At 42.5% G+C, this 12556-nt stretch overlaps 1 protein-coding gene across 1 annotated transcript in view; it reads right to left on the reverse strand.

The window, feature by feature from the left end:
- Positions 1 to 12556, reverse strand: part of clstn3 (calsyntenin 3) — a 29618-nt gene that overhangs the window by 13954 nt on the left and 3108 nt on the right. The window contains exons 3-10 of the mRNA XM_061819711.1: positions 10591 to 10713; positions 9070 to 9280; positions 8787 to 8995; positions 6672 to 6821; positions 5763 to 5948; positions 4055 to 4342; positions 3310 to 3422; positions 1887 to 2046 (exon numbers count right to left, since the gene is read on the reverse strand). Coding sequence (XP_061675695.1) covers positions 1887 to 2046; positions 3310 to 3422; positions 4055 to 4342; positions 5763 to 5948; positions 6672 to 6821; positions 8787 to 8995; positions 9070 to 9280; positions 10591 to 10713 — 1440 coding nt within the window. The remainder of the gene's footprint in view (positions 1 to 1886; positions 2047 to 3309; positions 3423 to 4054; positions 4343 to 5762; positions 5949 to 6671; positions 6822 to 8786; positions 8996 to 9069; positions 9281 to 10590; positions 10714 to 12556) is intronic.

The following is a 12556-nucleotide window of genomic DNA, read 5'->3' on the forward strand; positions in this document are numbered from 1 at the left end:
TGACTGGCCATCATGCCGCTCAGCCGTGCTGAATAATTGATGACTGCGTTATATTATTAGCCCTCAAAGATGCAAAAACGCAGCTGCTAAATCATAAGCGAGCAAAGTGTATAAAATGTCCCGCGAGAGCCCTCCGACGCGCTTTATAAAAAGTTCTGACGCCATGATTTACATCATTGGTCCCCAACCGCCTACCTGCGACACAGAAATTGAAAAAGCATCAGAGTCGGCATTTTGGAATAAGGAATAAAAATGTTCTCACACCTCTATACAAAAGTATTTTTTCATTCAGTTTTGGTATGTGATATATAAAAAAGTAAGCATACAAAAGCAAGAATTTGTTGAGCATCTTTGGAATTCAATTTACCAAAGCTGATTTTGTCTTGACTTTTGATAAAGTTACCAAACCCTTTAAACAGATTGAACAATAGTCGAATAAGATACACTGAAGAAAAATACAAATGCATCACTTTTGTTTTTGCTCCCATTTTTCATGACCTGAATGTAAAGATCTTTCTTTTTTTTGTACACAAGTACATACAGTAAGGGCCAAAATTTGTGTTGGCGGGCATTTCTTGCCTTTTATTGTGGGCAGCCTCAGCCATACCTGTGCAATAAATGTGCTACACTGCTTGTGGTGAATGGTCACATGAGATACTGGTTTTCTGACACCCCAGATTGGAATACTGTAGTTAAACAAAGTACAGTGAACAAAAAAATAAATGAAACACTTTCAAAGATCGAATACAGTAATTCCTAGTTTTTCGTGGTTAATTGGTACCAGACCCACCCGCGAAAAGTAAAAAACTGCAAAGTAGGGGTAAGTGTCGTTTTTTTTTTTGTTTGTTTTTTTTTCCTCCATTGGTTCTTGTCGTCTTGCTGAGGATGCCACATTATGCCCTATCATTGCAATTTCCCACTACAGTACTGTACTAATGTATGCTGCCGTTTTTGTATATCTAATTCTATGTATTTCTATTTATTTATTTATTTTTTGTCCAAGTCATTTTGCTGGAGATGCCGCATTATACAGCCCCTTTTTGGGGGAGGGGGTCCACGATGCACTGAATCCGCTATAGGTGATTCGCTAAATAGAGAGGGATTACTGTAATTCCGGGCCTACAGAGCGTACATACATACGCCGCAGCTGTGTAAAAGCCACAGGTGGCCACATTGAAATCCACATTGAAACACGAGATATTTACAAGGAAAGACGGTACACAGAGAGTTTAACGCTAACGCCGCCGCGCTAACGCTAACACTAGCGCCGCACGAACCGGGCCGGTTAAAACAAACATGCCGGTAAAAATCACTGAGACACGGCAGCAGCATGCTAGGGCAGCACTAACAGGGCTTCCTCGGCACATACGTATATACCACCGCTCTCACTCTTACCATATCCGCTCGAGTGCCCCCTTGCCGCCGTTAGAAAAAGTGCACAAATTAGCCGCATCCACCGCATAAACCGCAGAGTTGAAAGCGTGTGAAAAAAGTCGCAGCTTATTGGCTGGAAATTACAGTGATGTACTTATAATTGGTACACAAAAGGCCTGTTACTGTCTTTCCAAAATATTGTTCATAAATCTTGCTAAACCTGTGTTGGTGAGAACATCCATCACCTCACAGGTGTGGCATAACAAGATGCTGATTAGACAGCGTGATTATTGCACAGGTGTGGGTTACTGGCCATAAAAAGCCACTAAAATGTGCAGATTTGCTGTATTATGACAAATGTTTGACAGCCCTGCTCCACGGAGTTAAAAAAAAAAAGTTGGACACTACTGATTTGATGCTAGCCGCTCATCGCTTTCATGTCCAAAAATGGATTTCACCCTCGCTGCTGGCTGTAAGAATCGGTTTTCATTTATCGACGTTGCGGCTCTCACCCCAGCAGCCACCGATGGACATCCTCTGGCGAGGGGCCGGGTTGGGCAGGGCGCCGTTGTCGTGAATGAGAGCGGGGTCAAAGGTGACGCCGTCCACGTACAGGGTGACTGAGGGGAACTGGACGCTGAGCGACAGGTGGTGCCATTCGCTGTCACACACCTGGCGAGTACATGGAACAATCGGTCGGTCATTTCGGATGACATGGCGTCAACATTGCATCGGTAGCAAAGAAAGCTACAGTAGCTATTCTTTACAGTTGTTATTACTTATTTTTTATGTTAATATTACATATTATTCATCACTGAATCACATTATTAATGTATTTGTTTACCTTTATGTTGTAATTTAAATATTATCAATATGTAATTGGCCAAATAATTAAGAGTAGCCTCGAACATCAGTGCTGCCTATATTATTGTTTACTAATAGATTACAATGAATATATTTTTTAAAATTGCATATACTTTATTTAATGTCTATATTCTCCTTATTTATTTAATATTTTTCGTTACTTTTTTTACAATCTGTCAAAAAATTCATTAGAATTACAAGTGACTTGATGAAAGCATTATTATAATTATTATTTATATACATACTGTATAAACTTAAAAATATTTGGGGTAAAATATTTTTGGGAGTGGACTACAGTATAGCTTGGTATTATTTGAATCATCAACAAATCATTGATTTTTTTCAAATATATAGTACTTTTTACACTTTTTAAAACATTCCTTTATATTACAGCATACAGTAATTGTATTTCATAATTTATATTTTAAAATTATATTTTTGAAAAATATTTTCATTTGCTTCTGAAGACCTGACTTTTAAAATTTTGTACATCTTTTCAAATGTAATTATACAGAATTTCCATTTTAATCACCCCCCAAAAAATGCAGTATATTTTTAGTAAAATATTTTCTTGGGGTTGCCCATGTCTGGAAATACTTTTCCAAACAGAATATATTATATTCATGACAGGCATATTTTTTAAAATACTGTAGTCATTATAAATATATATTTCTTTGTAGTTTTTAAATATTTTGGTAAAAAAATTATTTTTCAGGAAAAATTGAAATATGAATTTAAAAAAAATACATCCCAGTAAATGATGGAAAAATGCTCTGGGTCCATGTTGGCATAATGAGCGGAGAGGAGGGGTGTAAAGGTAACAAGGTATCAGACAAAGACAGGGGGATTTGAACAAATCTTATCTTAAACTCGGTATCAGCTTGAATGTAATCCTCCACAATCTGTCTGGGGCAAGCGGTTTCAGTCAAAACAGAATCCCCGACCACAGTAAACCCTGGACTCTCACACAACGAGCCTGACAGACATCTTGGTCTTTTTTCATGTTTCCCGCGTGTGCAAGACGATTACCTGAACAGTTTGACGTGAAAGCAAATAACCCCCCCCCAGTACCTGCTCCAATTTCCACAGGAACTTGACGGGCCGTGCAGCCGAGACATCGGGCCAGTAGAAGAGCGAGAGACGGCAGCCATGCACGGAAAGCGAGTAGTGGGAAAACGAGTCATCTGTGAAGAAGAAGAAGCCACAATGCTCGGGACTTTTGACTTTCCTTTGGATGTGTGAAATTTCATTTGAACCTTGCTTTCCTGGGGGAAATATTCAAATACTGTAGTATCCGCGCAGCGGCCGTGGTGCACAGTGCCTCTTTTTACTGGACTTATTGTGGCTGCTGGAGCGGGGACGTGAAGTTAAAGAGCACCTCGTCCACTGAGGCCGTAAACATTCATCTCGCAACAATCCTGTAATAACTTTTGAAGGAGTAGCATTCGAAAATAATATCCGAGAAAGGCCGATTTGCCGACAACTATGTCAGATATTCATTTGGACAGGCCAGGCTCCAAACCGGAAAGTAGCTTTTTGGCTTTTTATCTTTTCAAAAGATAGTGAACAACATTGTTCTGAGAGCATAAAAGTTAAGCGAACGTTGGCTACCGCTGCTTGGTTCTGTTCAGTCTTGGGGCAATGGGAGACACACAAAATGTCTTACTTATATACCCCTTGATTTAATTTTGGTCCTTGTCATGGCAGAAAAAAAAACTACTTCACTAACATAGGATGCTGGAAATGGGACCAAGGTATTAATCCAAATTATTTTTTAACTATTCTACTTCAAATAAAGTTATTCAGTGTGACTCACCATTCTTGACAGTACTACACACGATGGTCTCCTCCTCTTTGCGACTCGCTTTAGGCTGAGCGGCAGCTGGCTGGACATTGGTGCCCCACCTGCGCATCCACAGCTGCAGGGTGAAATGGTCGCCGGACAGACCTGAGACCACGGTGTCCGGTACCACCACCACGTGGTTGGACCCGTTGAAGGAGAAGACCAGCGAGGAATCGGAGGAGGGAAGAGTGGGAAGGGCCGATGTCCAGTTGGCTGCTGGCGACGGAGGTGGGAGGAGATCCACCTCGCCCCGAACGGCGCCTGGAACAGATGGAGCCAAGCCAACATATCAGTAAAAACAACAGAGGTGGGGCACTCGAGTCACGTGACTTGACTCGAGTCAGTCTTAAGTCACCAATTTTACAACAAAAACATGAAAGACTTGACAAATCTTTGCTTGTCTATTTTCAAAAATAGACATTTTCTTGATAGTGTGCCATTTATTATTTTTTTAAAACAAAAAGCATCTTATAAACCCACCAGTATCTGCTAAGGCCAAACCAAGAAGTCGCTACCATGGAAGAAGATATGAAGATTTGTACATTTGGATTACATTATGTTTTTGATCAAATGAAAAAGAGAATGCAAGGTTTGTAACCCAAAGATAATTTACACAACAACTACAAAATCTAACTTCATACCGCCACTATAAAACTCCCAAAGTCAAGTAAGCTACGTTAAAGTCTCAATTTTGCGAACTGATAGCTGGTCAACTATAAATGAAGCTTTTTGGCAGTTACGCATTTAATTGAAAAGATAAAGTTATTGAAAATTAAGACTTTTGGAAGTATTGAAAAAAAATAATCCCACCATGTAATATTTGCCAATGTAACTGCCAGTTAACTAACACCAGTACAGTTGTGTTGATGCTACATACAAATACTGACTGAAATTTGGTGAATGTGCAAATATGCTGTATATATTGTGACTGTTTGATATACAGCATGATGATAAGATAAACAGGAGCTAATTAATCTAACACCACTCTGTCACAATAAAACCCACAAAGACGGGGAAGCTACGTTAACATCACAGTTTAGCTAACCAAGACCTGGTTAAACATTAACCTCTAGCTTTAGGCTTGATCTAAGTTATGGGTTTGATTAGGAGCATAAAAGGTAATGGGGAATATAACTGGTTTTGGAACCACTCAGATAAAATGTGATTGTTCAGTGAACTCATGTAAGTACATGTAGCATTGACGCTACATGCTGATACTAAGCGAAACCCATGACATTTAAATTTATATTGTCTCTATAAAAGTCACAAAGCGAGGTAGAGCTTTAACCATACAATATAGTTAACTGATAGCTAGTTAAAGATTAAATAAGCTTCATGTCGGTTATGGTTTCCTCGAGAAGACAATGAAGTAACAGAAAAAGGAGACAAGTTCCAGAATAATTTAAAAACTATATACAGTAGTGGTGAATGTTTTAGTCCAGCTAAGTCCGGCAACTACAGATAGCGGTAAGCTTTCATGCTAATACTGAGTGAACAATGGCTAATGTGTAAATAAGATGCTGAGACCTAATAATAACATAAATAACATACTAAAAATCATGCATTTCATGACAGTGGACGTTTAAGGTTTGAGACATACAATTTGGACGTATGTGACTTAGTCCCACCTCAGGTAAAATCTCAAGCGAAAGAGTTAGGTCATGTTTTTAGATTCACTGACCGCAGAGTCGGCGCACCGATCTATCTGAGTAGCTGTCACGGTCGCAGCCCTTCCCAATGTGGCCGGTCTGAAGCTCTACAGTGGCCTGGATGTTCCAGACGGTCTCCTCGCAAGTCTCCAAATGCAAGGTGGGGAAGAGCGGGATGCTACCTGAGCCAGGCGTGTACTCCACCCGTTTGGTCCAACCTGAAACACAGTAAAACCGGCAAATCCCAGCTGACTCAAGGAGAGAGGTCGGCTACTCCCAGGACTGATCACATCGGTTAAGATGCTAACGCATCAGTAGCTTGATGAAGAAAGTCCTGCCTCCATGAATGGAAATACAATGCATGTTGGTACTGTCTGTAAGACTGCTAGCTGTTTTCTTTACCATCTGCTGGTAATTAACAAAAACGAAACAATTACCTTTCAAATGAAGTTATTAAATGTATTTACGTGTGCAGATTGCTACGGATGTCTTTTGCTAGTCGAACTTGGCTGCAACTGCCAGAGCTGTTTTGCGCTAAGAAGACAGAAAAATCCTGACGTTTATTGTGAGCCAGCGAGTTGGCCATGAATTTAAAATAAAGAAAGAGTCCCATTGGTGACATAGTTTAAGTTAAATTGGGCAGTACAACTGAAACAGGCAGAGAATAGATTCAGGCATAAATAAACTCAATTTCATGGAACAAATACTGGAATTTTGATTGTAAATTCCGGTCAGTGCTTCTGATCGCTTTTATGAGCCTTCACTACTGTATTACAAGAAATGAATAATGATCAAAACAGTTGCAATTGTAAACCCTCGTTATCAGTAAGCCTCGTTCAACTCCAGCTGACTCACATCACCAGCCAACCCACATAGCTCCCAACCCACGTCGACGCTATCTAAGACTAGAAATGACGCAAAGAGGCGAGGGAGTGAGTTACCGATCCAACCGGGCTTGCAGGACGGCTTGACCGTGACCGCCACCTGAGCGTCGGCCTGAGCGCGGTTCTTGCCGCAGTCGAAGGCGGTCACCCAGAAGGTGTGAACGCGCTGACGCTTGGAGTCCAGCGGCTCTGTGTTCTTGATGTTACCTAGGAGACGCAGAGAGTGGGACAAAGAAAGAGAGAAAGACGATAATGAGACAAAGAATGAAGTGCAGAAGTGGAGCGAGTCACTGGGATGCGAGCCCTGAATCAAAGCCCTCTCCTCGCTGCACGGCACCTGCACCATCTTAAGAAAGAGGCTTTTTATTGTGCACAAAGGTGAGAAATGTGACGGTCACGTAAGAAAGAACGACGGGGGTCGGAACGTGAGGCCTTGGACCACGACGCAAATTGTGCAGAGTCACAATGAGGCAGCTTTCCTTCCTCCTCCCCGTTTTGTGTTACGAAAACACCCCGGGCTGTCAGTCAGCCAGCCGGCAGCTGCAGCAAACGAGAAATAAGACCTGAGGGAATAGATGGAGAGATCACCTGAACAGCTGCTGCAGTGTTTATGCAGAAATCCACAACGATAGTCTGCCCACGCAGTCTATTTTCACATTTGTGCCTCACTACCTGGCAGGGGAAGGAAGACGATGCAATTGTTTGACTTCGTGCCTGTGCGCCATTGTCTATTTGTGCATGAAGATATAAAGGATTTAGAGGTTTGTTCCAAATTAATTTCTACAGCAGTAGGTTGTCTTGTGAGTTTGAATCCCATAAGTCACTTTACTCGGATGTCAAATCAATTTTCCCCATTGATGTTAATTGAAAGGCCATGAATCCATTCTAACGCCTCTCCTTGAAATTAAACCTGATTCTGGTAATTTATAGTCAATGCAGAGCAGTGTTCATTGTGAAATGACATGGCTGTTTTATCTTTCTAATTTCATTCCCCCTTCCATTGACTTTGCCATTAAAACAGCCTGGCAGCCACGGCTAACATCATATGCCATTTTTTTTCCATTGGCTTGTGTGGCAGCTGTAGTTGAGCCCCATTTATTCTGCCGTGCAACACGAACTTCTGCCAGGCATTCAAAGAGCTTGGTGGGCGTGGCTAGCATATTCCACGTATTTAAAGGGGAAATCCAGTGCTTTGCAGGAACAGTGTATCCAATAGTTCATGTAATATGTACCCTATTTTGACAAGGTGATGTTAAATCCTCTGTCATTTCATAGTGTTTTGAGAAGATTTTTCGCGACAAGTACGAATTTTCAGGGGCGCTGCCATTTTTGCGAGTCACATGCGCGGATGTGACGTGTACCGTGCCGCAACAAAGGCTCGATTACATGGGACGCCATTTATGCCCAGTGCCGATTTCTCGTATTTATCCTCATCTAATGAAGAAATAGCAGTATCGGTTGATCGGGAAGACGGAGGAATACTTCCATACAAATTTCAACCTGTGGCTGTGATTAATGTTGATTGTTCAGATGGTTCTTTGGGAGAAATGAGGCGGAGTCCGACTACTTAGAGGCCTAGGCACGACATAAGTACGTAAACAAAGGCCCCCGGGAGCTCCTGGCCGGCAGCCACGGATGGTTCTTCGGATGGGAATGGCACGGAGTCTGACGAAGGAGCTCCGGCTAAAGTCCTCCGCCGCCGCCGAAGCTCGGCTAAAGGCCTCCGCCGCTGCCGAAGGCGGCTTGTGAGCTCCGGAAGCGGACCGCGAACCGAACTTCGATGTCCGGTGAGTATTCCTCCATCCTCCCGATCAACCGATACTGCTATTTCTTCATCAGATGCAGATAAATACGAAAAATCAGCGCTGGGCATAAACGGTGTCTCATGTAATCGAGCCTTTGTTGTGGCACGGTACACGTAACATCCGCGCACGTAGGTCATGTGACTCACGAAAGTGGCAGCGCCCCTGAAAATTCGGAATTGTCGATAAAAATCTTCTCAAAACACTATTAAATGAGAGAGGATTTAACATCACATTGTCTAAATAGAGTACATATTACATGACCTATTGGATACATTGTTCATGCAAAGCACTGGATTTCCCCTGTACGTTTTCAGTGAGGATTATGGGGCTAAAGAGTTTTTGAATAGCTAGGGCTCTTTTGTCTCACCATCGTTGTCAATAGCAAAGGGCACGTTGGGAGTGATGATGTCATAGAAGCAAATCTGGCTGTACTGCGGGGAGCAGTCGGCATCCAGAGCCTCCACACGGACGATGCGGTCAAACAGACGCCCCTCCGGGACCGACGCTTCGTAGCGACGCTCTACGAACACGGGGGAGAACTCGTTGACGTCATTGACACGCACGTGTACGGTGGCCCTGAGGAGACAAGGAGCGTTGGAAGAAGGATGAGGAGCGGGATGCCAACGCATTCCCGGGAGGGTGCCACCCACTTGTGGGATTTCTTGCTGTTTATGCCATCGGGACCCTCGCCGCAGTCGTAGGCCTGGATGGTGAAGCTGTGCTCCCGCTGGCTCTCGCAGTCCAGCGGCTCCTTGGAGCGCACCAGACCCTCGCCAGTGGAGCGGTCCAGGACCACCGCTTCAAACTGGACCGAGCCCGAGCCCGAGGGGCCGTTGTGCACTCGGAAACCACAAATTTCACCTGGATAGGGGCGGGTGGAAAAAATATGGAGGCATGAAGGAGGACATGTGCGTCTGCATATACTGTATGTTCATAACTCGGTTTTGTAGCGAGTACGTTAAAATGGAGTCCACCAACCGCACTATAAGGCGGTACACCAATGAGATTTCAGACAGACAATCTGCAAATAATAATAGATTTTGCAGAAGAACTATAAGAATCACAATTATATTACTGTTTACATTTTCTATACAGTTTATCCTGCTCAGGGTCACGGGGACTCCTATATGTAATGTTATAATTATTTTTACAGGTGAACGCTGAAGCGCTGACCCTGAAGTGAAGTGCTGTGGGAAAATATGCATTGTCGAAATCCTGAATGTGAAACTTGAAATCGGAACCGCTTGAATTGCTCATGAAATGGCCAAGGAGGTGGATATGTACAAGATTTTCAATTTACTTGAGAATTTTACTGTGAAAATTGGAGAATGTGATCGTTCTCATCATGTCCTGAACGAGCTGAACCCATTGAAGATGGAACGCTATGAATGGGTGGAAAAAATGTGGAATAGTGAGGACAATTTGTTAAATATCTCTTCTTTGGAGAATTTCACTGTGAACATTTTGGAATGTGATCGTTTCCAAAATGTCCTGAATGATCTGAACATGTTAAAAATGGTTTAAACAGGTCAGAAAATATGGAAGGAGGAGATAAATGTTAAATATGTGTTAATTTGGGGAATAAAAACGGTGGGAATTATTCAAATGCCAAGATATCCTGAATGAGCTGCACAGTATCAAGATTTTGGGGGAAAGTGGGAATTTTTGGCATGTGGAATGTCCTGAATTTAGTGAATACATTTTCATTTTGATGTCATTTTAGGCATAAAAAGCGTGAGAATGCATTGTTTGAAAGAGGAGGAAAAAAATGAAGGAAATTGACACTCAATATAAACTGTACTGTAGTATCTGATTTAAGGGGTTTTGGAGCTTTTTAAACAACAAAACACCCCCCGCCCCCTTTGTGAGTGACACAAACCTATTCCATTTCTCTATTATCATTTGAGCCCACACGGTTATTTCAGGTCCCAGGGGGCGCACGCATGATCGAGCGGCTGACTGCTCCTGCCATGATGGCTTCAATTACACTATGTTGTTCTAAAAATAGCCACCTCGGCCGGCAAATTCATCCATTCATTTAGAACGAAGGCGGGGAGGTGGGAGGGTTGGGAATACAGCCATGCGATGGCTGCGGTCTCGAGACATCCAACACAAAATAACAGGCAGTAAAGGATCTGTTAGGTCATTGCAGGTGTGCTGTTGGGCGTTACCGGCATAGTGAAGCGGAGCGTCTTTGTCCAGGGCGAAGAGCGGCGGGTTGAGGAGGACCGTGTTGTCGTTCTCCATCACGATGCCCTGGTACTCGGTCTCGATCCATGGTTTGTGCTTATTGGCTGAGGAGACAAAGCCACGCAAATATGTATGGATGAAAACTCTTATACCTTAAAATATATTATCTTAAGTGAGGGGTTGACTGACAAATCATGCCAAATAAATTTGGCCCATTTAAATGAATTATTATGTTGTTAATATGTTCCAACGCCACCACCAAAAAAAAAAAACCATCACCATAAAAGAGAATGTAAACCTATATAAAGTATTTGATCAAGAGTAATTATTACAGCATATACTGTAGTATTTGTGTTTGGTGTGTGCCTTTAAGGGGTGTGGCCTAGGACCTGGAGTCAGTTGGTTTGACTGAGAGTCCGTGTGCTAGCTGTGTCAAACAGCAGCTCCTCGTGAGTGTTTTCATTTTGTATTTATGTGTCGGACTATTTGCCCCACTCAATAAATAGCAGAAAAAGCAATATTTTTATATTAGACATGGCTTTGGTCTGAGTACAAAACTAGCAAATAAAAAAACTTCAGAGGGAAAAAAAAAACCTGAATAGGAAACTCCAAATACTGTATGTGGCAGTTCCAGTGTACACTCACTGAAGTGATTATGATTTTTTTTCCCTAATGAATATGATTTAAATTAAAATTACATTTTTGTAAAAAAAATAAAATAATATATATATATACATATATATATATATATATATAAATTTTTTTTATAATTTTTTTTTTTTTTGAGGATGTGGAGGACTCATGGGGCTACTATTTGAGGAAATACAGTACACCTGACTTTGTCACAGACTCTGTCCCGCCTCGCTTCTCCTCGTCCACTTTGCGCCTCGTACAACAATGAAACCCTGACGAATTGTCATCTTTTTAATCACACACTCACCTCTGTCGCCTCCATCAATCAGGCCTCTCCATCTACAACGGCTACACAACATCCCGTTGCAAGGACACAAATGCCCCAGGTTTTCTGTGGATTTAACCTTTAATTGGCAATTAATTATTCATCCTTGTGCTGGATGTTCTGTACTAAAGGATCAAAGACCAAGTTAATGAGCAAGAAGCGAGGTTTGTTCCACGCAGCAGCAAAGGCGAGCCGAGCCTTCTGTCTCCTTTCTGTCTTTCCCCCTCTATTGTCCTGAGGATTTTTGGAAATCAAACCCAGAGAAATGCTCCTTTGTGTGAGGACGAGACGGCAAACGTGCTCGTTTGTCATCTTGAAGCCACGAGGGGCCAAGTACTCAGAGGTTGACGCTTTAGTCGGCCGAGCAATCTAGCTACCTTCCACCTCCCACTACGTACTTCTTTATCAAAATAAGACTCACTTCTCTACCTGACAAATTACCTTACCTGCCCACCGATGCGGAACAAAAACGTTGAGCATTACATTCCAGTTGGATACTGTCCGGCATCGCCCAAACGTAAAGTTAGACATTGACAATCAGTATTTTGACTCTCAACTCTAGATTCATGAGATCACCAGAATATTAGGAACAGCATAGTGTGAGGCAAACCACAAGTGCAATGATAAACATACTGTTAAATGGGCCAAGAAAAGCAACCATTACCATCTGAAGAAAGTAAGTACTCATTAGATTGCAGATAGTAGTAATAGAGTACGGTGGCTCAGCTGTTAAAGGGTTGGCCTCACTGTTCTGAGGACCCGGCTTCAATCATGTTCTCCCCGTGGCTGCGTGGGTTTTCTCCGGGCACTCCGGTTTCCTCCCACATCCCAAAAACATGCAACATTAATAGCACACTCTAAATTGCCCCTAGGTGTGATTGTGAGTGCGAATGTTGTCTGTCTCCATGTACCTGCAATTGGCCGGCAACCAGTTCCGGGTGTACCCCGCCCTCCTGCCCGTTGACAGCTGGGATAGGCTCCAGAACTCC

The sequence above is a fragment of the Syngnathoides biaculeatus genome, chromosome 5 (genome assembly GCF_019802595.1).
Source record: "Syngnathoides biaculeatus isolate LvHL_M chromosome 5, ASM1980259v1, whole genome shotgun sequence".
NCBI classification, from domain to species: Eukaryota; Metazoa; Chordata; class Actinopteri; order Syngnathiformes; family Syngnathidae; genus Syngnathoides; species Syngnathoides biaculeatus.